Raw genomic sequence first — 26,371 nt, 5'->3', positions numbered from 1 at the left:
AAAGAAATCTAGACTGATAAAAAGCGCTACAGGTAAGAGGAAGTATGTTTGATTTGAGGGTGTACTGTCCCGTTAAGATAAGAATAAGCTACCTAGCATTATAGTAAGTAGTTAAAATAAGCCCCTTCTTTCCAGCTGCATCGTTAAAGTGATGAACACATTAATTCATCGAGTGATATAATATTCTGAAATGGATCATTCTGCACGAGCACTTATACTTTTGGTACTTTAGGGATATTTTGATGCTAGTTGTTACAACCTGGCTCTTAGGCTGCAACAAGAATGGGAGATGAGACGAGTTTACAAAGAGTTACAAGCTTATTTATTTTCAAAATAATGTTAAATAACTGAATAAATGTGAAAGTCAGTAATCAGTCATGTCTGCATGTGTGGAAATGTCTGTAGAGAAAGCAAACGAAAGAGGGAAGAAGATGTCTGCTGGAAGGTGGTAAGCGTTTATATCATGGTGTGGCTCATGAGGTAAATGACGACCCTCTGCCTTGACCTGCATCCTGAAAGATAAAGAGCAGCCAGGAAAACAGGCACACCTAGTGGAGAGGAGGGGTTGTCTCAGCACTTTTATTTCAGATTTTCAATGCATTTTAATCTACCTTTACTCTCCTGTGAGCACTGAGCTGTAACATGGTGCCAGTGTTCCTGAAGCTCGTCTTTCAGCAGGTAAGAAGTTTCCTGTTTGTGTTTATGTTGAAAATAACGTCTCTATCCTTTAACGAAAAAGAGGAGGATGATGTTACCTTCGTACCTGCTGACTGAAGGTTGGTGCTCGAACCTCCTAACTCTGGAGCCATGCAGCCTTCTGAAACGCACTCTGGAAAATGTAGAAAATCATAAACTGAAAGTGGGAGAAGACAAAACTGGTTCCAAAAGTGGGGCCCACAGCTGGTTTTAGCCCCGGGGCCAATTATAGGGTTAATCTGGCCCTGAGCCCAGAGCGAACAGCAGAGAGGAGGAGCGGATGAGCTGGACGTCTGACAGAGGCATGACTCAGCAGCTCGAGCTTTACGGTTTTGTAACATCAGGTTCATGCATTTCATTTACCATCATCTCACAGCAGCAGCGAGGCTCTGGGTCTCTGCTTCACCATGTGAAGAGTGTGTTCAACTCTAGACTAAAGAAGCAGTAACAAAATGTTAAAGTGTGTTTGTGTCTGAAGTATTCTGTTTAATGGCTAATGATTATTAGATTTGAGCAAGGTTTTCATGAAAGTTGGTTTAGTTACAATTCAGGGCCTCCAAATATTTTTTAAGGTGCGACTTCAATTGCCAGTCTTCTTTCCCATGATGTGAAACAAAGGCATTGAAGTGAAATCTGTTGATCTCCCACAACTGAATTAAGTGCAACATTTTAATCTAAAAAAAGATAAATAAAAACTGTCAAGGCTGTCGAAGCCTGCTTGAATGCTGTTTCACCGACTAACTTTGAATCGCACACACACACAGACACACACAGAGACACACTGGAGGAGTTACAACTTTTCTTTATGTATAACGGGGGCATGCCAAGTCACAGCATTCTGGTACGTCGCCACAAAATTACAGCAAGACACATTGAAAAACACTTGAATGTTTTCACACACACACACACACACACGCACTTACACTCACACACACTCACACACTCATTCACACATTTTTTGTACAGACCAGAATAATTCATAACTTCATATCAGCATTAAGAAGTACCTACAGAGTACAGAAACAACAGACCGAGTTCACCGCCGCAGGCCTCGTTCACACCGCACGCCTCGATGCTCAATTCAGATTAAACTTTGTGTTTGAATGTTCACGTTTAGTCTTTGACAGCAGCAGAAATCAGATATGAAGGTGCTTTAATTAGTGACTGCAAATGTTTAGCAGCTAAAATACATTTAAGTTTCTTTTGAAAATGACTTAAACTTGAACTTGCTCGCTTTCAGCTTCTCCAATGTGAGGATCTGCTGCTTTTTCTTGTCTTATATTGGACAGTTGTTCAATAAGACGTCACCTGACAGACATTTCACACTATTTTTTTTTAATCTTTTATAGGGCAAAGGATTAATTATTATCAGCAGATTAATTAATGATGATAATAACTGTTAGATGTGGCCCTTTATTTGTCACTGATCATCCCAAATAAGGACTTAATAATCACTGTGGGATGATGTTGAAGGCTGCAGCTAAATTTAAAGAGTCTCCACAAAGACATACTACATCAATGATCTTTAGTTTTTTTGTCCTCCGTGGACGTCAACTGTATCAAACACAAGTGAATATATCTTACACAGTGATCAGTTTTGAGGGCAGGGACAGTTTGGTTGGGGGGTTGGGGTTGGAATCTGAATTAGGACGCCTGTGGCCGCAGTGTGAACGTGACCCGACACAGCTGTTTCATCCTGTAACGTTACAGTCTTTAGAGTCTATATAAAACCATTTACATTTGGGGTGAATGTCTCGAGTACAAAAAAGGCACTGCCATTTGTTATTCTAAATATGACTTTCCCAGCCTTGTGCATGCAGTTTTTAAAATATAAATTACACTTTTTTTTAACCCCCCCACCCCAAATTTTCTCCTTTTCTTTTTTCTGCATTTTCTTCAATTTTTTGTCTTTTTTGTGTTTTTTTATTATTAAACATACAATATTCTTTTGTCAAATATATACGTAAGCCTGCAGTCAATACAGGACATCGGCTCTTTGATAAAATAAAACTAAATGAAATAAAGGAGCACAGTCAAGCGGTAACACTTTGTTACAGAATGGATGCTGCGGAATTTACAAAAACAAAACAAAAACAAAAAAAAATAGTCTTGGCATCCCATATCGACATAAACTGACTAAACTGCAGAATCTATGACAAAAATAAAAGATACAAAACAGCATATATGTCTCGACTTAAAGTACATTAAATGTTTTTTTTTGGAATATCAAGGCGTTATCTAACTGTTAATACTGCAGTGTGCACAGCGTTAGAAGCACTCCTGGACACCCACAGAGCTGATATGCATTTAGAAGAAAAAAAAAAAAAAAAGCATTTGGTTTGAAGAGATGTGTAACGATCCAGACCTCAGAGCTGTAACCTTCCACTGCCCCGTCACAGGTATGTTCTGTGTTCACACGGACGTCTCTTTGACCCAGAGATGCTGCAGGAAACCGGAGGCCTGTTGTGTTGTTCTGAACTCAAACATGTGACTCTGCTCTGCTACGTCACTGAGAAAAATCACATAAACTTCAGGTTATTCAAACGCCGTCAGTCACAGACTAGAGCTAGTGTTTTTATGCAATACTGAAAGAAATCTCCTGAACCTTTGTGTCAAGACCTTTATAACTCAAACATGGCAAAGTGATATGAACGTAAATAACAATGCGGCAAAAATATTACAGTTTCAATAATCCCTTTGATTACATCACTGACTGCAGGTTTGTGTTTGAAAGATAAGTCTGATCATAGTCTAGATTTTTCTCAATGTAAACAAATTCCATAGAAAGACCAAAACCAAAATGTATTTAACAAATAATGTGTATGTATATAATCCTCATATATCATTTTCTTCTGTGCCATAGACCTCCATCTTTGTCCCAAAGACACATCAGTGAGACACACCTCTGCACTGAGTGACATGTTCCTTCATTACCACGAACACACACCGTCCTGCTGACACATATCCTCACTACCGCCTCAAATGTGGATTAATCCACCACTGAAAATAGTCCCCAACAAAGGCACTGTTTCCTCCTGCTTGGTGCACAGTGCTTGCAAACTAAACATTTGCACTTGTAAAGACTTATTGTATCGACAGACGGACTAACACACTGTTGAATTTGGTCTTTTCGTGGAATTTGTTGACAGTAAGAAAAATATAACTAATGCCAGTCTCATTCTTTAAACTAACACACATTCAAACCTGCAGTCATCACCTCTCCCATCAGGACCATACAGTTAGGTGGTAACACATCCACAGCACCAAGTTCAGACTCCAGATCAGTATGGACCAGTCTACTTCCTGGCCTGCCACAGACTACAACAACAACCCCGCCGTTTTGTTTGCCGACACCTCCTCTGACGTGAATTCTGTAACCGAACATGACTCGATGTATCTGTGACGGACCAGCTGCTGCTCTCGGCTGTGCTCCGACAGCGAAGCTTCACAAGAGGAAAAAAAAAAAAAAAAATCTCAACATGACACTGATAGATACAAACACGATTATAGTTCAACAACAGCAACAACAAAACATAAAAAGAAAAACAAAGTCAACAATAACTATGTTAATATTTGAGATGTACGTATGGTCACCAGCCATAACATGTTAATACATATGGTACTTTAAATAATAATACACCTAAATGAGTAAAAGTATCACCTCTGCAAAAATTATGAAAAAAAAAAAAAAAAGAATAAATAATTGTATCTACTTTAAGTACTGATTCATATGGCAGTGACACTGAAACAGTCTATGATTAGACACGATGCTGCTTCTCAGCGAGGAGCATCAGAAAAAAAAGACGTTTAAAGGTGTAACATCAGTTCATGTCACATTCAGGCTTTGGTGGAATCTTCATCTTCATTCACAAACGTACGCACGACGTCTGCTTGGCTCTTATACACTCAAAGTATAAGAGCAGAAACCGTCACGAACGACACACACTTTATCTGTGGTGTGTGTGTACTGATCCACACTGCAGTTTCAAGCCGCCATCATTGAGTCTGAAGCCACATACAGCCAGTCATGAGGCAGTTTGGGCTCCAGGCGTCACAATAAGGCACCATCACAGATTTCTGCATGTTTTAGTCCCTTTAATATAGATCACACACTGAATGCATCACTGCTGTCTGTTTTTAAAGAGTACTGTAGTGTTATATAGATTCTATGTTTGTCCAGGCTTGTAGGCAGCCAGTGGTTTCTGTTATGGTACGAAACTGAAGCTTGCTTGAGAAGCTAGCTTCCCAAATTAAAATACAGTTATTCATTTGTAGGTGCAGATCTTTTAAAAAGGCTGCACTGCAGGGCACCCCATTAGCTCATGTAGAATAGCTCATACCATTAAGGTTTAGTCCATACTGCAGTGGCATGGGTTCGATTGCAGCTCTGTACCCTGCATTTCCTGTCTCTCTACAGCTTTCACTATCAAATAAAGGCAAAATGCCCCAAAAAACCCAATCAAACAAGTTAAAGAAAGGTTGCTGTGATGGATTAACATTCCTAGGAGATCTTGTGACCATACCAGTTCATTTTAATACCATGACAAAATTACTGGAAGCTTGTGTTTGCCTGGACAATCATAAAAAGATAAGATAAAAATAGCTGGCTGTGAGATTGTAGTAAATGGGCTAAAACATGCACAAACACCGGTGTGGTCCTTAAACTGTGTATGACATGATAACAGAAAAGTGTTCTCAACTCCAACATCTCACCATCAGTCAAACAGAAATCATTTCAGGTCAATGAGAGGCCTCAGGAGCTGTCTCGCATCGCCACCTGTCGTGATTCTACCGCTTGACTCTAGTCCGTCCACCGACGCTGAAGCTCTGCAGTCAAGAGCCAGCGTCAGTCTCATCTCTTCAACCTGCTCCGTTTGATCCGACTCCAAAGCACAAAACCGTTGCTTGAGCCTTGAACATTTGGATTTTAGTGTATCACATTATCTCATTAAGTGCAGGATACAAAAGGAAGCACTATAGAATTGCAACAAACTAATGAAAGAAACTAAACAATAATAATCAATAACCCTCGATGGTGACTGCTCAGGGTCAGGACTCTCGGCACACGTGCTCAGATGAAAGCGGCACAGCGGGGAGTTTCCTAACCAGCTTATTTCGATATACACCTTTTCTTATAAAGTCTGTATCCCAGACACAATAAACTGAGGATAAATATTAAGACACAGAATAACCATGAGATTCAGAAAATAAATTCCATGTAGGCCTGCACTGACGGGGCAGACAGAAGACCATGTTACAGGGGTGATCTTTGAGAGCTCCCCAAATAATAGTCATAAATGATTTTTCAATGATCTGCCTGTGTGTCCATGGACTTCAGCGTCTGCCCTGCTATGACTGTGTTTGGCCAGCAGGTGGAGGTAAGAGCTAATGAGACAATCTCTGGGAAAACTACCCTTCATGGATTGACAGTGTGTGATTTCTCCAATGTTGCAACACGGTCCGAGTGGAAACCAGATCAACCTCCTGTTTTTTTTTTCCTGCCATCTTTCACACATTTCACAATCTTCCTTTCCTCCAAGAAAGATATTTAGTTGTAACATGCAGCTTTAGCATATCACCCTGCTTTAGAAAAAACAAACTAAACCCAGTATCTGAACATGCAGACAGATCCCACTGACGACATAAATCTCCCATTTACGTGTATAAAAAAACCCCTACATTTTCAATGTATCGTGCCTACAAAGGCTCTGAATTCAAAGAGTTCATACAGTACATGCTGTGGATAAACAATATGTAACTGACCGGTGCGTAACTCACTTCCTCCTACACTCACATGAACAGACTCGCAACATGATCAGACATGACATCATCTTCCTCTGTCATCTTCGGCTGATCAAAGGTCCTGCCTCTGATGTCTTTCTCCTTTAAACATCCGCTTCCCTTTCCGGTATCACCTCAGTTTGATTCTTTCTTCGTCTACTTTCTGTGTCTTTCTCCACTTCCTCCCTCTGAGCCCTCTTCACACATCTGCTCTACCTCCTCCTCCTCTCTGTCACTCTCCTCTCTCTTGGTAAAGCCAACACCTCTTTATTGTTGGCTGCTAAAATAAAGAATAAGCACGTTGGTTGTAAACTAGCGTGATGGCTACTCGTGGGACGTAAAGCTGGTAGACAGCCAAGGCTTTACAGATTACACAATTCATACCTGAAATTCATACATGTTTCTGTACCCTTTGAAAGTAGCATCATTATGTAAACAATAAATACATACAATACAAATAAATGATTTTTTTTTGCCACCCAATACTGAGCAAGAGGCATCCCGAGCTCTACAAGCGTCCTCGCTAGACGCCCAGTCCTCGCTGAAAACACTCAAGGAAATCCCAAACTTCCTTCTGCCTCCCTCTAACTGCTTGTCTCGTCTTGTTTTTGGGTCTGAGGTACTGTTATGGATTTGAAAGAAGCCACGAGCGGTGGTCGATGTGCGGGGACCAGAGGGTGTCGGAGAGGGAAAGGGCCTCAGTCTCACTGGGCCCTGATCCACAGGCCAGCGTCTCCCTTCTGCTGGGCTGCAGTGCTGCTTCTGTCCTCCCCGGTTAGGGAGGGGGCGCTGTTCACACACTGTCCAGGCCGTGTTCAATGCTTTTCTCTCTCCTTACCCAGATGCAGGTGACTGTGAGCATGCTGGCGGAGCAGGAAGTGTGTTTTTCCGACCCGATGGACGGTGCCAATGTGATAGCTTGTGTTAGCCGTTTGGTGGTCGGCTCTCTTGTGTTTCTTGGATCCCGCCCCGATCCTTTGGTTGAGCTCTACCATTGGCTACAGGGAGAGGGGACAGGAGGGCTGGTGACCTCGAGGTGACTTATCATGAGAGAGCCTCGTGAACCCGCGCTGTCCTACTGCTCTCACTCAGGTCCTCATTTCATATTGTTGATGTGCGGTCGGCACCGTCTAGAGCAGAGAGAAGAAAAGGCATCAGAGTTTAGCTTCATCAGCATCCTCAGACAGAGTTAGGGTTAACACAGTGTGGGTGTAGTTTCAGGGGTTCTGATGAAGATAAAATGTAACAGTGAACAGTAAGATACAGCCATGAGTCCTCAAGCTCCTAACACTAACCGTCACTGCTACTAAGTCTTTCACCTGGTGCTTTTTTGTAACCCTGAAAAGAAAAAAAAACAGATCCAGGGATGGAGTTCAGATCTTGTGTCTATTTTGCTCCACAACTACAGTATATCCTAAACCCAGATTGGCGTGGTTTTTGCATTATAGCACTGTCCGGCGAGCTCCGTGACCGCCTAAGCCTGTGCTCTGACTGCACATTCATACTTAACATGTAAACCTGTGTACACCTTTGTAACAATGCAAAACAAAAATCCTGAATTGTTTTGGCTGATGAAAATGAGAAGTTGGACTGAGTGGCAAAGTATCGGCTCGTTTTATTTTTAAAGCTCAGAAAGTTAGGCAAACTATACTGAATAAAACATGCTACAAGTATGAAGGCATACAGAATGTACTATTGATGTTTTTCTATTTGTATATTTGGTTTCACGCCCATAACAGACTGCCTTATAAGCCTGTTTGGGCTGCAAGATACCCCCCATCCCATCTGAGTAGATTTTTGTGAGTGGACATAATTTAGCCCATCCAAATGTCAATATATCCATCCATCCATCCATCCATTTTCAACTGCTCATTCGGGGTCATATTGCGGGGGCAGCAAGCTGAGAAAGGTACTCCAGACACCCCACTCCCCAGCAATGCTTTTCCACTCGTCCTGGGGGATCCCGAGATGTTCCCAGGCCAGATGAGATATATAATCCCTCCAGTGTGTTCTGGGTCTGCCTTGGGGCCTCCTACCAGTTGGACATGCTCGGAGAATCTCTACAGGCCCTGACACATTAAGTCGACAGTTTGCCGTCTGTCAATGTTGGATGGTTGGTAAGTGTCGTCGCCCTACTTTTTGTGGCATGTCCCCCAGCTTTGGCCATGGTCAGTGTTTTTTTCAGCTGATTCAGCATGTTGAATTGGCATAGAAGACAGCGGAGCTCGTCAGTGAATGAAATCACTCTGACTGGTGGTTCAGCTCAAAACATGAGACGAGAAACAGAAGTGAGGAAAGTAAACAAACAGCTAGAGTCAAGAGGGAGTGAGATCAAAAACTAACCTGTTTTATAAGATACGATTATATTTCTTTGGCTATTAAGCTATCTAGCAGAAACATTTAGTAATGGTTTGTGCTGTTCACTGCTGCACGGTAAATATGTTTTGTTCTTTTAACATTTGATTGTGTTGTTAATGCCTTAAATGCCTAACTAGCATCAAGATGGTCTTATGGTTTTTCTTTTTGAATAATAAATACAGACTACTGCTGTCTGCTGATATAGAGTTACTTCCTCTCACGCAGGCACAGACAGTACCTGCTTGTTGGCTGGCGGCTGTAATCGGTTTTCGTTCACCGCTAGTTTGTTGATGACGGTTCAGTGTGTCTGGGCCTTAACGCTTTAACGGGAGGCGCCCAGGAGGAAACCTGATCAGATGTCTGCACCACCTCAACTGGCCCTTTTTGACACAAAGGAGCAGCAGCTCAACTCTGAGCTCCCTCCGCATGTCTGAGCTCCTCACCCTATCTCTATGTTAATATATTTTAGCTCTATTTGTTTGTAAATATTTTCCAGGAAACGTTATGATGCTCAATTCGAGAATTTATTGGAGGTTAGGTAACAGTAATATAAAATCTGCAGGGAAGTCTAAAGTTAGTCACGGTTGCAGCCGTACCAGCAGTACAAGGAGCAAAAATCTAGGAGTAAATTAATAATCAAAAACTCATCTCTGAAGTTACAGTTAAGCATGAGGCCTCCTGCAGGTTTAATCTTGGTGTTGAGGCAAAAATAAGGTTAGTAAACAACTTTTTATGTTACAGTTTTGCTAGTGTATCCAGAAAGTGCCATGATGACCCAATGTGCACTGATGAGAACACTGTGTGATGCCGGACGTAAGGCACCATCCTCGGGTTTTTAAGGAGTTCTTTTTAACTACAGAGAGAGCGGCAGCATTTTGCTTTTATGCCCCTCTGTCTTCAGAACAGATTCCCTGCTACTCCTCCAAATTTGCTATAAGGTTTATTTAATAAAAAAAAAAAAAAAAAAAAAAAAAAAAAGAAGAAGCAATTTCAACCACATTTGTCATTCATTTTACTTCTCACATTTATTAACTGTAATTCCCTGTCAACTGCTCTTAAGTCATCTTAGCCTTCTTCATAATGACTGACTACATTTTTACCATGTTTCTAATGCTCTTTGGGCAACAGAGTCATTATTATAAGCACTGTATAAATAAAATCTCATGCGATTTGAAGACTAGTAGTGATCAGCTGTTTGTAGAGAAGGCCTGAAGCATTTTCTGACTTGGTGAACAGTGAGGGGCCAGAGCCCACACTGACATGGTGAGAGAACAACACATCTGTAAAAATACTGATAGAGCCTTTCAGAGGAAAACAACAGTCTGACAGCTGTTGCCTCTGGTGTGGCTGAAGAGGAAAATGTTATCAAACTACACACGAGTGGACAATTTTATTCCATCATGATAGTGAGAGGGCAGGTTAATGTCACTGTGAGCTCTTGTTGAATAGCTGAGCAAAATACAGACTATACTGTATAAAAATGTCAACGTCTATTCCTTATACCCATAAAACATTGTGTTTTGGGTCCTTTCCTGTAGCTGGTTCAGATTCAGTTACCAAGTTATGTTTCTGAAGCTTGCCACAGCCAGCTGGGTGTTTGGGTGCGAGAATAGAAAAAGGCGAAACACTGATTAAGGAGTTTCTCCAGTTAAATGCACCCTTTCGTTCTGCTCTCCACCTAACACACAACCTATTCCTAACACACACACACACACACACACACACACACACACAAAGCAGCACTTGTCCACCGTTCTGCGCAGAGCACTGAGGCCCACTGTCTTCACCTCAGACGAGTTTTGGGATGGGGGGAGTTGGCACTGACTTTAACCCAGACTGAAATTCACTGTACATGGGAATATTCTGCCCGAGCCAGGTCACCTACTGACTGACTTGACTGATGTACACTACAGTATAATGCTGACAGATTTAAATGTGCAAGTGCTTTTAATGACTTTTAAGTCATTTCATTATGTTTCCCATCCATACCAAATGCCAAAAAATGCTTCTATCTCATCAAGTGAATAATCTGTCTTATTCGGTGTCCTTATCAGATTTTATAACAACACGTCTGAGATTAACAATGGTACGTCATTTCCCAAGAGCTAGTCCAAACTAAACATTAAACCAGTCTTTAAAAAAATCAAATAGTTTTCAAAAGTTGTTTTTAATAGTTGTATTTAGGTTTTTTCTCTGACTCCTCCCATTTTATTTCCCTCCTGAGCTGAACTCATCTCGGCTTTTGACAGAATCACTGTCAGATTTCAAACTTGGTGAGTTTTGGACCTATTTGACCAGACTGGACCAACAAATACGACACATCTGAAAACCGTTCGTTGGGCTCCAACCAGTCTGGAGTTATCGATGAGCCAAAATCTCGAGGCTTTAATCTGTTCACACAGCAGGATAATTGACTGAGTGCTGGAATGGACCAGTCAGATCAGTGTCAAGATCAAGAGAAGTGACCTGGCCTGACCGTTGGCTCATCAACTCACTGGCTGATGTGAGTTTTGGACACTTTGGAGTTTGCGTTTGGCTTTAAACATAACACAAGTTCTGGTCGAGTCAGATCCAACTGCTGGCCTTTAGAGAAGCTTCCATGACTGAAGCTGTAGGAATGGTGTCCTGCTTACATGTTTATGTTTGGATATGTCAAAGTTATACTCAGATAAGCCTGTAAGACCGGAGTATGCAAGCTGGGTTATTTTAAAAACACAAGACGATACTGCGCCATATAAACTCTATACAATGTTTCTGGAGGCTGTCAGCTACCTATGCAGTGCTGCCAACAACAGCTCTACCTAAACATTGTGATACAACATTTGAATTAATAAGAACTGGGGTGACTTGAGGACAAGCCAAGAGTGCCACAAGAGTTTTTAGAAACTTTATATTGTGCATTTTTAACAATGTTGTGGCTATGACTGGATGACCGTCAGAGCTGAAATCAGCTGTATTCTGTGAGCCATGTGGTTGAAGAGGGAAAATGTGTCAAATGTGGCAATTGTGCCAAAGAATTTAGGAGACAAAACATGCCTCTTTAGTCGGCCAAGATAATGAGTACTTCAAGTGACTACCAGAGGTTAATAAAAAACAGAATCAAGGCATTGAGGTTTCAATTTATGGTTTAGCTAAGTTTCTATTTCTTTGTCTGACTGACTAAAATAGGCCTTTTACTTAATATTGATGCTAATTGAACTTTCACTAAGCCCCGCCCCTTTGTGATGGGCTGACAAGCTGTTGGACTAACTAACTGCACTCCCTGAAGAAATATTATCATATTTTTGGACAAATGAAAGAGTGATTCCAGAGAGAAGCAGACAGAGGGGTCTACAGTCTGTGTTTGAAGGATATATCCAGGATGTCAGACTGACTCAGCAGCAACAACAGGTTAAAAAGACAAAGATAGTTAGAAGCTAAAGCCGAACTATAGGCTACAGATCACAGTGTAAAAGTGAACCACCACATCACTGCTGATCGCCACACAAGACAATGAATATAAAGGGAAACTTTGCTGATATTGAACCAGCTGTATGGCATCGCAGTGTGTGCAGATGAATGGTGTTTGGCTTTGCCCCCGTGCTGCTGCCAGCACCTGGACCTCTGCCGCCAGACAGGCAGGAATCTCTGGGGGAAGTCAAACAATGTTCATCTGCACACACTGTGATGACACACAGCTGGTTGAATATCAGCAAAGTTTCCCTGCTTCCCTTCACTGGTTCCTGTACAGCAGGGTCGGTTTGTTTGTTTCACTGTTATAATCACTACAAAGCAAAAGTGTATGCATTCAGTAGGCTATATCTTCAGTAGCTAGCTAGCTAACCCTACACTTTTCAGGGTTTGATTTTGGTTTTGGAACAGGGAAGAAATGTATATCTTTTTCCAACCTCTCCAGGTAACGAGTATCATTAATACACGACGTGCCCCAGGCACAACATTTAGCTCCAAATCCACAAAACCAGCCTGCAAATGAAGGAAATCTGAAACGTTTACATTAGAGTCAATGGAGCACAGCTGTGTTGTTGTCGGACCCTGGTCGGAGCTGGCCCGATGCTACGTTATGACTGGCTAGTCTGCGTCCGGGGGCGGGACTTAGTGAAGGGTCAATTCATATACCACTATGTCACATATTATATATATAAAAAAATGGGTGGAAAAAAATCACCATAATAGATTGAAAATCAATGTAATGCTGCCTTTAAAACCAGCTAAAAACACAGATATCTATGATGATATCTAGTCTCACATATCAATATATTGTCTAGCCCAGTATGGGGATATACACTTGTTTTTGTTCATAATTCTCGTCTTTATTTCTTGACGACAAAATAAAGAAATCAAATGCACAAAACAGCTTTAAAATCAAACAGCGCCACTGCAGTCGGAAACCGAAGTGGATTCATTCTCAACAGCTGAGATAATTCAGCCGGTGCAGAGAAGACAGACACTGATATCTGCAGTGAACATCACTGCCAGACAGTCATCAGAAACCTGGTTGATATGATAATCATGTACAGAGGGATTTGAATAACCACATTACTCCATGATCCACTTAAACATCACATCCTGAATATGTCCAAAGGCAGTATAGTGTTCATGTAATGTAAGAGCGAGACTGACTGACAGGAGGGCTGCACTGCATGCTCCTGAACCATGCTTAATCTCTGGAGCAACTCTATCTTTGATTCTTACGTTTAATGGAATAATTATTAGGATTAATCAAAAACTGTGCCTTACCTGCCAAGGCATGCTCTGTCATACTCAGACACAGAGACTCAAGGCGATTGTTGATGTCTGGCTCTGTCACCGGTAACTGAAGATCTGTACAGGAACAAAAACATCAGTGATTAAATTATATTCATATCAAACAGATAATGTGAATAAAATGTTCTGGTGATGAGGGTCACAGCAGGTACGGTTGATCCTCTCAGAAGAAGGAAATCATGTACAATATCAGTGCCAAATAGTTTCTCATGTTTTGACAAGCTGCATAAAATTTATTTAATGACTGAGTCAGAGGCCTTTGATCAAAATCAAACAGAATCATAATATTGCTCAAACTTCTTTTCTTGCCTTTTTTGTTTTAATAAATTGGCGTCAGATGAGAAGTTGGCAAAGAAGTAGAGAAATGAATTCAGATCAGTCCACTGGGACAATGCCGTCCACTCAACCAGAGTGCAGCCTCAATAATCAGATTATACCACATTGTTAACCCCAGCACTGAGACACATGCTACATCAAAACAATGACTGCAGGGGCATGGCGTCTTTTGTCCCTTTGAGTGACTGTGTGTGTGTGTGTGTGCGTGTGTGTGTGTGTGTGTGCGTGTGTGTGTGTGTGTGAGTGAAGGTGTGGAGACTAGATTGAGGACAAAATTAAATTCACTAATTCAAAATAACATGAAATGTAAGTGATATTTTTTGCTTTTAACTGCATGGTAATATGAAATATTACTATGATAATCTCTCCCTCTAATTGTCATCTCTGTCTTAAAGTCCTCCTAGTAAACACATACTTTTACATTTAAAAACTGATAATACTGTATGGTGTGTTCAAGTAGCACTGTTTAGAAACACAACACTGTAGGAGGATTAGTTTTTTATTTAATGTAAAGCTGAATATCTTTTTGTTTTTGACTGTGGGTTAAACATTAACCAAGCAGCAACCTTGGCTAAAGAATGAAGCCAGCAAGGAAATGCTAAAAACTGCAGTTCATCAAATGGCCACTTCAGGCTGGCCCCAAAAGCATGTCACTCCCCACAGACCCCCCAAGTTAAAATGCCCAACTTTACAGCAGAAATAAACATGTTTACAGTCTGATACAAAAATTTGTTTTGGTCTCCATCACTAATTTCCCTCTTCATGACAACTGTATGCATGATCAATATTTATTAAATTCACTCATTTACATTTTATTAAGGCTTAAAGTTACGCATATTTAACAGTGCTTTGAGTGACAGGCTGTCTGTGAGGCAGCTTAGGAGTCAGATCCAGCTCTCACTCCTCCACAGCTCTGCCCTCTTGTCAAAATATGGTTACTTTTGGCTCTATTTCCAAGATGGCGACAGTTCAAATGCCAAACTCAAGCCTTGCAAACGGGAGTCCCCAAGTCATTGGGTGATGTCCATTATTTATACAGTCTTTGGACAAGATAAGCAGTATTAAGATGTCACCTTGAGCTTCACACTTCACAGACTAAGCAATTAACTGAGAAAATAACTGGCAGATTAATCAATTCTGAAAATAATCCCTAATTACAGCCCTCACATCATTAAACCAGTATAGTGATTTAATTATCAGACATACTGCACATCCTGTTGCTACAGTTACTCACTTCCAAGTTTATAAATAGTAACGTTATTTGGATTATGTTAAAGGTTCAGGGTGTAAGATTGAGGGGGATTTAGTGACAACTAACCGCAAAGACTGCAGACTGCAACAAGCTGAAGCTTCTCCCAGCTGGGACTTCTTCAGTGTTTATTTTTCAGGAGTTTTTTTTTTTTTTTTTTACAGTAAGACAAATTATCTGCAGAGGTCTCTCCCTCAAAACAAAATTAAACAGGTGATTAAAGTAGTAAATAAAGCATTTTCACTTTACAAATCAATTCTTCTCTGATGCTTTTTGGCACATAGCAGACGGGTGGCTTGCATACTCCATGATAATGTGTTCATCCTTTTTTTTCCTGATAACTGAAAGTGTGCTCGCCTTATTTCTGATCCAGGCGTTAAGGAGTTTTTACCATGAGCCAAATTATCTGTAGAAGTATCTTCCTCTCCAAAAGAAATGGTTCTGGTCATTTGAAACAGTATAAACATTGAATAAAGCAATTTCACATTACAAATGAGTGTTTCTCCACGTTGTTCAGCATATAGGCAATGGGCAACTCCCACACCACAGGTTATAAATCAACATTTTTTCGACACTGCCCGTCACAGATAGAGATCTAACTATGGTGGCTGATGCGAAAGGCCCTGTCAAGAGGCTCTGTTTGGGCTACTGTAGAAACATGGCAGTGCAACATGGCACGCTCCGTACACAAGGAACCGTTACCTATGTAGATATACACAACTCACTCTAAGGCCCTCTATACACTGTGCGATTTTAGCAATCTTACAAGACTATTGCATGACACACTGTGAGATGTGGATCTAATATACTTTGGTACGACGTCAAGTTTGATGTGTGCAGATTGTACGATGGCTGTTTACTACTGAATCGCAGGTAACGACGTGCGTCAATATGCAACGTCATCAGCGTGCACCGCATCAGTGTACGTCATCCATCTGCGCCACCATAGGTAGCTTGCTCACCTGGAAGTTGCAGTTCCTCCACAATTTCCTTCAATGCAGCGTCTTTTTTTCTCGCAGTCATGATAGCAGCAGGAGGAAACATCAAATAAACAAGGCTTCTGCTGCCACAGCTCCACCAAACTTTCCTCTTCTCCTGTGGAAGTCTGTGGAACTCCTCTGGGAGTTCCACAGACTTCTTTTTGTTCGTTTTACCTCCATGGCAAGCGATCATTTGTTTGGGTTTAGTGCCGGTGTCGCGGTGACCATTGCGTCATTTCGTGCTGCATTTCTGTTGGTTGATTAGTAGACGTAGGTCATAGCAGCTGTCACACTGTGAGATAGTCATCCTAAATTTCTGACACCATCAGAATTTTATCTCAGGTTATCTTTGGTCGCAAGACGTTGACAACGGCCATCCTTGAACCTGTCTCACAGTGCGACGAAAGACCACTGTTTTAGAGTCACGACCAAAGACATCGTTGTTTCTCCCACGATGGTCATCTTTCGTCTGGGACAGCCCCAAATCGCACAGTGTATACCCATAACGTAACTTAAGGTAGCTCATTATGTTTAATTTCCACCAATAAACCCCCTCAATCCTACACACTGGAAAAACTATAAATCATCAAAGGATTCTCATCACAAAAATTTAACTTTAAGGCCCCCTTTATTTTTCTCTAACTCTCAGGTGCTGGTTGCTGTCTTGGCCTAAAGTGTAAGCAGGGTGGAGACTGTTTTGTGGAGGGTTGGGCTGAGGTTTGAGAGGGGAGCGTGTGTGTGTTGAGGGGTAAAGGTGGGGGGTTGTATTTGGGCCACAGTACAGCCTAGCAACCCCTTCCAGCCATTTAGTCCTTAGCTGAGTCTTCAACACAGGCCGGGCGGTGAAAATCCCTTGTGGCCAGAGAGAAAAGCTTAGTTAGGCCCAGTAGTCCACACTGGACTATTTATAGGCTCCAAATCCGCCCCCCACATCCCTCCACCCCCTGTACACACAGACTCACAGCGACACAAACACACACTAAAGTAAACTATACACACACTTGTTCCTTCATCCCCTCATTTTCTTTGCTGTGTCTCACTTAATAAGTCTCTTTATACATCTGTTAGCAGAGAGAAAGAAAGATTGCGCATACGTGCAGAGTCAGTGTGTGTGTGTGTGTGTGTGTGTGTGTGTGTGTGTGTATGAGAAAGTGTGGGGGGTGTCTAGCCTTTCAAATCAGTTGCTCTGGCCGAGACCCAGCTACAGCCACCCTCGAGGGTGACTGCTATGAGTGCATGACTCTGCAGTGTTGTTTAAGAAGCAGAGATGGAGGGATGAGAGAGAAAGAGGGAGGGGGAGTTAAGAAAGAGAACGAGTCAGGGAGAGAAGGAAGGGAAGGAAAGTGGGCCAGGGAGCCATGTCCTCGCTGCACAAAGAGCCTCATTGTGAGACTCCTCTGACTCTTTCCTCCCTCCCTGCCTCTATCTCTTCCTCTCTCACATACAGTCTCCACTCTCCCTCCAACTTCCCTCCTGCTTTTTTAAAATCTGTTTTTCCTCTTCATTCTAAAAAGAGAACATTTCTAGTGTGTGTGTGTGTGTGTGTGTGTGTGTGTGTGTGTGTGTGTTTGTGTCTATGTGTGTGTGTGTGTGACAAGAGCAGAGGAAGTCCCAGCTTGTCCTATTACTATTACTGACCATTGTTCCTGTGGGACAAAGTCCAGTCAGCAGAGGCTACTACAGGTCACTCAGCCTGGCGCCGATGGTCACCGTGACCCAACCCTGTGTGAACACTGAGCCGGGGCCTTTCAGGCCGAGACCAGGCTAAAAATGATCTCCATCACTGAGGATGACTTCCTCATGTTTAGATGCAATTTTGTTTTATGTTGAGATGATGCCTCGTCTTGCATGAAGACCAATATTGTCAATTCATAAGAACCGATGACTGGATAATTATTTCCTGTGTGTCTCTGTGATTTTTCACCATGATAACAAGAAGAAAGTGAACAGAGCTGAAACTCAATGTTCTGAGCTTCATATGAAATTCAAGTTTGTCGAAATTCAACACTTTGGTTGACACTTTCATCTGAACAGAACAGGTCAGCTGCAGAGTGGTTTGTGTGTTTGAGGTAAAACGAGACAAGGACTTTAATATTTAATATTTACTTCTAATATTTATACTTTTAGACCTAAAACCACTGAATGAACACCAAAATGGGTCATAACCCAGCCCAAACATGCCAATACTGTCAGGTCTGAATTTTAAAAAGAGAAGATGATGAAAAAATAAATTAAAATTGACAGTAAGACACTACGGGATACATCACTGCCTTTAAAAGAAGATTTAAGTGTTAAAGGGGGAAAAACTGTTACTGCAGATTTTGGCGGTGTGTCTCATTTCAGACGTGGAAGCAATAATTTGTCGATATTAAATAGAGAATAAAAAAAACACTGATTATAAGTATAAACTGGTCACAATAAACAACTCTGAGGATGTTTTCCTGTGATTCTCACCTGCTTGTTGGAACATGACCATGGTTTGTGGCGTGGTGTGAACCGGCAGGGAGCGGGTCCTCTGCACGGAGCTGTGGGTCCGGCTGGGCATGCTGTTGCTTCCTCCGGGGTTGGCAAACCAGAGACCCTGAGGAGAATATTTAAACAACAGCATTAAATTAACCTCTTGAACATGCAATCTCTGTAGGACTATTACTCCTACTACTGTCATTAATATGCTTCAACACTAGTGTTCACTGACAGAACAGTAAGACATACAATTTCTGCTTCTGCTCTCAAAATGAACTAAACTATATTTAATATACAAATTCTGCTTGATAACACTTATAAAATATATCAACATATCAATTGTAAAATGTATCAACTTATCCCGAAGGAGTCACTAAATTATGTAGCTGAGACTTTTAAACTTATCTATTTTTAAATGTAACTTTTGTTTAAACTGAAGACCAATTCTGTTTTTCTAAAACAGAAATCAACATCAAAATCAATATTTTTCTAGGGTGCATGGCGTATGTTGAATGTTCCTTTATGAACAAATAAAGTTAAACACGATATAGTTTTGGGCTGCATGTAGACTTTAACTTTTGTTACAGAGACCAGTCACGATGATTACATTATCAACTTATGGTACTATGTGGACAAATAGAGTCAATCGGTTTTTTTTTACCTCAATATTGCCCGTTGTGTTTACATGCCTGTTTGTTTACATTAAGAATGTCACCAACATTTTAGCCAACATGATGCCAGATCATAACGAGACTTCAGCGCTGCAATACCATCTTTTTTTTCTTCCTTCCTCACCTTCTTGCACAAGTCCGAAGAAAAATAAAACAACACATTAAAGACGACACATCCTATCTTACCAGTAGCCTGCAGCTGCAATTTTAGAGTGAAAGAGGCTCAGTCCTGAAAATCACTAGCTTGCACATCCCCAGCAACAAGCCAAAAACTCCATAGTTTGTACTTTTAACCCTCCAACAACTTCATCTTCCACTCCTTATATCCACCAGCAAACCACCCAGCTTCCGTCCTCGGCCACCAGCGTGTGAATGGGTAAACATGACTCATAGTGTAAAAAGCGCTTTGAGTGGTCAAATGACTAGAAAGGCGCCATACAAGTGCAGGTCCAACACCTCAAGTAGGTGGGAAATCTAAAACCTTAGAGAACATAACAAAAGGGTAACCATTTTTCCCGTCTTTCTCAAAGACAATAGTATCTTTAATTTCAATTATATCTGGGACAATATACCATCCAACAAAAGCAATTATCGTGACAGGCCTATTGTTACACAGTTGTAATGTACCACGGACAACATAATAATATATCATTATTCGATGCACAAATTTCATGTTCAAAGATCCTCCTCCTTACATTCATTCCCTGCATCACTGCTTTCACACATTGCTAAACTTTCACTGATCAAAGAGGAAAATGAAATATGCAAGCTTGAAAGAAGTTGGGTGAAAGATCAAGGCCGCAGCTTCTTCAACATTTTCTCTCCCCACGCTCCTGTCTGGATGTCTGGCCCACACCTAATGACAGTCTCAGACACTCACCACATGAATTCCTCCCTGTAACCTGCCTATTATACCCCCAACACCACTAACCCCCCACCAACCCGCCCCCCAACACCTCCCCTCGCAGCCCTTCAGTGCCACGGGCCAGGGAAAAACAGGAAATGCCTGTGCACTGTTCTCACTGCCTCTCTCACTCTCATACACACTCATATAAACTCTCTTGTTGCCCCTCCTCCTCCTACACCACAGCTACCTCTCCCAAACTATGACTCATATATTTCCCTCCCACCCTCCTTCTTCTTCTTCTTTCTCTCTCTCTACACATCCACACTACAGTCCCACACAAGAAGGTCCAGCGTGAGGAGGAGGAACTGAGGTATTTCCTCCCATTGTAAGGGATGAGAGAGAGAGAGAGAGAGAGAGAGAGAGAGAGAAGGAGAGAGGTTTCCAATGAACTGGGTCAGCCCAGACCGAAGTGTGCCAGGATGGGCCTGCAACAGCTCCACAGCTCCTCCTGTTTCAGTGTTCGGCACTGACGCAGGGCCTCTGGTATGTGGGGTGACCTGCCTATGAGTTCCATCCACCTCACTTCATTCGCCAAACACCACCACTGCTCCTCATCCTCACCCCACATTTTTTTTGTCATGGAATAAAAAGTCTATTTCAGGCAGGATACGTGCTGAAGAAGGAATTCTGCTGCCCAGGTCACTGTAAACATCCTGGAATGTATTATTACGCATTTCAAAATCTTCCTCTGTGCAGTCACGAACACCACTGCCATTCAGCATTCCAGTCACTACACACACCATGATACCATTAGCTCAGCTCTCATTTTTAATAAGAGAATTTTAATTAACAGGCCTTTTAGGAAATAATCTGAACTATCCAGCCTCATCTCATGTCTTTGACCACATCTACTGATACTAGATTAAGTAATAACACTAAATATAAAACTGATGGGGCATATTAATTAGGTTTGAAAATCTCTCAAGATGACGGCTACTCCTCCCACAGTCCAAAGATATGCAGGCTAGGTGAACTGATGACTCTAAAATGTCCGTAGGTATGAATGTGAGCGTGAATGTTCTCTGTTTGTCAGCCCTGTGATAGTCTTGCGACCTGTCCAGGGTGAACCCCACCTCTCGTTCAATGTCAGCTGGGATAGGATCCAGCCCCCCCGCGACCCCCAACAGGATAAGTGGTTACAAAAAATGAATACATTAATGTATAGTCAAGAAAAACTACTAAATAGTAACACTCTCTGGACACTGAAAGGCTCATCATACCTCTCTCCATACTGTCCACCCTGTAATCTCACTCCCTGTTCTCCCTGCTGGTTTACGCTCACCTCTCCTGTCTGGTTGCTGGTTTCACTCACCTGTCTCCCCTGCTTGGGACCGGTGGGTGTGCTGCTGGAGCTGCGAGGTGTGGGTCCCAGCAGCCCCCCGCTGCCCAGCAGGCCCAGCCTGGCACCTGGCAAGCTCCTGGAGGGCATCTGAAACTGGCGAAGGCTCCTCCTGGCCGACACGCCCCCCGTGCCCCCAACACAGCCAGCGGTGGGGAGAGAGTTGGACTGGCCGAAGCGGCTGCAACAGGACGAGACAAAAAGTAAGATACAGGAAAGCACGGGCAGAATCCTGATGACAGGTGTTGAAATTGTAATAATAAAAGAGCAGTTAAGCATTCACCAAGGTTCACAGTAAGGTAAATAGGAGCAAGATAAGTTAAATATATACTCAAATCTTTATTAAAAAAAGAAGAAAACAAAGTCAGACATTTTAATAACAAGCAGTGGACATTTTTTGCACAACGCTCATCACCACTGCAATTTTTCCTCTGGTTTGGTGAAGCTGTGGTGTTCGGGAGGAGAATGATAAATGTCCTGAACAAAGCTGAACTTGCAGTAATGATTAAAAAAAAAAAAAATTAATTCATTTAAGATTAAATTATCATATTAATTTGAATTTTATCTTTACTTAAGCAAAATCTGCCAAATGTCTAAAAAACTAATGAATAAATCTTTCTCTAACTCCCTTCCATAGAAGCAGAATGAGAGTAGAACTGACACTCCCATTCAAATCAATGTAGCAGGATGATCAAAGCAACGGCCATTTTTTATGTGTACCATTTCAATTGCAACCGTTGTCGCAGGCTAACTTCCATTTAAACTTCCATATGAACAAATTGACCCCAACCGTAAACTCACCGAGGTGAGGTTTTGCAGTAGTGACCAAACGAACAGCGCGGAGTAGAAACGTTACATTTTCAAACAAGCGATCTGTTACTTTAAAAATATTACAGCGAGTATTATTTAGCTGAATGTTTAGTTGCCATTAATTGCATATGTGTTGAAATACGATGCAACGTTACCTTTGTCTATGTTTAACCTTTTATAATTGTATACATGTCAAGAGGAAGCAGAGAACTTTATTAAAATTTCAATTATATTCTAACATTTTCTAACATTTCCCACTCATTTCATCATTTAAAGCCAGAAATCTGTCTTTTCTAATTGGGGTTTTCTGCTTCTTTTTATTAAAGTTAAAGTGACTTTGATTAATAGTGTTCTCATCACAGGCAGTGAAACCCAGGAAATGAAAGCCACCGCATGTCTGTGCGTTTACCTCCTCTGCGGTCGGTACCCTGCAATGTCAAGGAGGGTTTTCCTCGGAATGGACCGGAACAGCCTCTGGACCTGTTGTTTCCATGACAACAGCCTCTTCTTCTGCGTCTCAGTGAAGGACTGACAGGGAGGGGGGAGGGGAGAACAGAGAGTACGAATCGTGGATGAAATGAAGCACGGCAGAGGATTTTCAGGTACATTGTGTCGCAAAAAATGACCCAAAGTCTGCTTCACATGGGAGTAAATCTAAAATCTGGTACTGCACGAAGTCTACAATATCACAATGAAACAGACAGGCACAGAGTGGTCTGGGTGAGAGCATTTTTAAAGATATTTTTTGGGCATTTTTGCCTTTATAGATAGGACAGTTAAGCATGAAGGGTGGAGAGAGAGAGAGGGGTAATGACATGCAGCAAAAGGCCACAGGCTGGAGTCGAACCTGAGCTGCTGCGGCAACAGCCTTGTACATGGGGCACCTGCTCTATCCACTAAGCCACCGACGCCCTGAGCATTCCTCTTTTAACAAGCAGAACTTTTCTATGATCTGTGGTATTTAATTTTACTGACACACAACTCAAATTATTGAGTTGATGAATTCTGTCTAAATTTCAATTCTGTGAAAGTTTCTGCAGGAGGCTGAAATGTTAATAATTGAATGAAGAAAGTTAAGATATTTTGCATATTACTACCCGGGAGGCAGTTCCACGTATGTACATATTTGCTGTATTTAGAATAGACCTATTACATGTTTACCAAATATTACGTGCCGAATCATGGATGCATTAGTGATAACCATTAGTAGAAAAGCTCTCTTAGGATTTTTAAAAAAAATAAATTAAACTTAAATACATATTATTTGACCATCATTTTGTGCATAGTCATTTCAGGAAAAAGTCAAAACTTACAACACTGAAAAACATAACTTTGATTATATACTTTTTACATGCAGACATGTTGGTTATTTAAAATTTAAATTCTCACTGACTGATATCAGGTCTAAACCTCCTGTACTGTCTGTTCATAGTATATTTGTGCTGTGTGTATTTGTGGTGTTTTTCTATGTTTTTGATTTTTCATTTTGATAAAAAGTGTGTGGACTACATAAGTGTATTCCAGAGGGAGTGGGTACCTCATGGATAAGGCACTTGTCGATGAGTTGTAGGTAGGAGCTGATGTTGTCCTCGTCTGACCTTGACACCAGTAGCTGGGTACAAACTGAGGAGGAGGCAGAGATGGAAAATAAAACATTAAAATCAAACCCTCCCACAGTCCATGAAAATAACGAGTGCTGGTGCACGCAGCTCACCTTTGCCCATGACACGTGTGAACTGGCCGGGTAGATCCCCCTCGGCGATGACGCTTGCGCCTGACTCAGCCTCCCCTCCGCCTCCGCCAACTCCAGTCAGGTGGGAGCCTGGCGCTGCGTTCTTGCCCTCATGGCTCAGCAGGGGGCGCTGCAGGGAGGCCTCCTCACCACCGTTGAAAGCTTTGATAGGCGTCATGATCATCTGGTGGAGCTCCTGCAGCGGGGCGCGCAGATTACTGCCCTCCAACACATCCTAGTGGTGGTAAATGACAGCAGAGAAGAGAAGGGAGGGTGTGGGGAGGAGCAGATGATATGACTCAGTAGAATAATAAGGACATCTATCTGAGTGACAGATCTGGTGTGGCATTTACAATAAAGACGTCAAGAATAAGGCCAAATCCCAACACAACCCTTACCCCTACCACTTAACACTCAGCCCTCTGTTCACATTTACAGGGGTCAGGTGCTGATTCTTGTAGGGACAGAGGGGTAGAGTGAAGTGTTAGGGCTACTTGGCCCTCCAAACTGAAGCTTTTAAGAGGCACACACCAAAACAAGTGTTATGAGAAATCATGGGCAAGACAGCTGGATGAGCAACAAAAGAAACCCACAAAAGGTTTTCTTCGTTAATGACGGTTTAAAAATACAGTAACCAGAGTATTATCTTAGTTTAATGTAGTTTCAATGTATTATGGTCCTTTTCTTAACAACAAACATAACAAAAGAAATTGCTAGTATGCCAATGCTTCGGTAGCTAACAAGCTAGCTAGCTAACGTTACAATGTCATGGCAGATTTGTGCATGACAGTCACAAATTTTTTTGTCATATAGCCCCCCTTACTATCTAACGTTAAACCACAGAGCACCACTAGTGGCCTGGTAAGGAAGCAGTGTTCTTCTCTTTTTTTTTTTAATGACTAGTTTGAGCGATGCTAGCATGAAACTTAAGTTGGACAAATCCAGACATCCTGACAACTGTAAAGTGCTGCCTACAGCCCACACGAGAAATCACCACAGCAGAAGACAGCAAATTCACAATGTCCGAACACTTGTCGTGTCTGTTTATCTAAATGCCAGCATTGATGACTACCAGTAACATACCAGGATCTTGAAGGGTTGTCCCATCTCATAGTGGGAAATTTCAACCACTACCCCTTGTAACTCTGTTCTGAGGGGTAAGATGGCAATTGAAAACAAGGGGTAGGGGAAAAAAATAAGAAACGGGTTTGGGGCTAAGTATTGCAGCTTCATCTATCATCGTATTGCACCTCCCTGACACAAATTTTAACATTATCATACAATAAATTTATGTTACTTTCAATGAACATGCTGAATATAAAGACAGAGACAGACTAACAGACCAACAGAGGGGACAGATCCCTGACCACACTGCCATGTGATAGAGCAGAGAATAAAGTAAAACCAAAAATACATACATGCGGTTTTCCTTCAGTACTTGTGTCCACATGCACCATATCAGCCTCCCAGCAGTCCTCTACACGAGTCTGTGTAAACCCAAAATACCAAGCAACAGGTGTCTTGTTTCCCCAGCCCTACCAATACAACGGTAACAAATTTTTAAATGAAGCGTTGGTGAAAAGGTTAAGCCTGAATTTAGCCGGCCCAAGAAGTCCCTCCTGCGGTGTGCCCTTGAGTGCCATTGTCTTGCTTTGAAGGCTGAATGGAGGGGCGAGGGGCAGAAGGGGGGCGGATGAGTTTAAATTCGGAGACCAAAACTCTCCTTCCTGGATTAGGTGTTCCCTTAGCTGCCATCTCAGATACATAACACCCACTGAGAATGGCCACCCTTCTCACTCTCTCTCTCACAAACACACAGGAAGCGAGGTGGAGATGTGGTGGTGAAGGTTACAAGCTCAATCATCGATAACAAATAAATTAACAAAATTTCTGAATTCAAATAATTTCAGGTAGGACTAAAATCTTTGTGAGATTTTTTAAGAGGAGAAAAAGAATAGGACATGGTGTATAGTCACTGACCTTTTCCAAGCTGCGCAGTAGGTTCTGCCTCTCTTTGAGCTTCAGGATGCTGATAACAATCTTGTGTCGTGCTCCTTTAGTGACCTTCTGTTGGGAAAGAATTTTGTGTCAAACAGCTGATACATATTCCTTGAGATAAAGAGATGTGCAGTGTAAAACCAGAATGTGAATGCTCTTTCAAAGGGTCTGCTAGTTTCCTCAATAGTGAGGTTTTTCTGGAAAATTCACAGCAGCCAGTGAAGCTTGGAGAAAAATGACTTATCTCATCTTTGGTTGGGACAGCAGAAAGGGTTAAAACTGATTCC

The 26,371-nt window shown here is 41.9% G+C and overlaps 1 protein-coding gene across 3 annotated transcripts in view; it reads right to left on the bottom strand.

The window, feature by feature from the left end:
- Positions 1-1,460: 1,460 nt before the first annotated feature.
- samd4a (sterile alpha motif domain containing 4A) overlaps positions 1,461-26,371 on the bottom strand; it is a 65,124-nt gene continuing 40,213 nt past the window's right edge. For 2 of the 3 annotated variants that reach the window (XM_049566382.1, XM_049566373.1), the window contains exons 7-14: positions 26,067-26,153; positions 24,069-24,321; positions 23,892-23,977; positions 22,764-22,882; positions 21,518-21,725; positions 18,619-18,745; positions 13,573-13,656; positions 1,461-7,607 (exon numbers count right to left, since the gene is read on the bottom strand). In XM_049566382.1, the coding sequence (XP_049422339.1) occupies positions 7,579-7,607; positions 13,573-13,656; positions 18,619-18,745; positions 21,518-21,725; positions 22,764-22,882; positions 23,892-23,977; positions 24,069-24,321; positions 26,067-26,153 (993 nt within the window). In that variant the 3' untranslated portion in view covers positions 1,461-7,578. The remainder of the gene's footprint in view (positions 7,608-13,572; positions 13,657-18,618; positions 18,746-21,517; positions 21,726-22,763; positions 22,883-23,891; positions 23,978-24,068; positions 24,322-26,066; positions 26,154-26,371) is intronic. The other variant, XM_049566387.1, reaches the window with a different exon arrangement.

The sequence above is a fragment of the Epinephelus fuscoguttatus genome, linkage group LG2, assembly GCF_011397635.1.
Source record: "Epinephelus fuscoguttatus linkage group LG2, E.fuscoguttatus.final_Chr_v1".
Classification (NCBI taxonomy): Eukaryota; Metazoa; Chordata; class Actinopteri; order Perciformes; family Serranidae; genus Epinephelus; species Epinephelus fuscoguttatus.
This window is presented reverse-complemented; position numbering and strand designations above follow the sequence as displayed.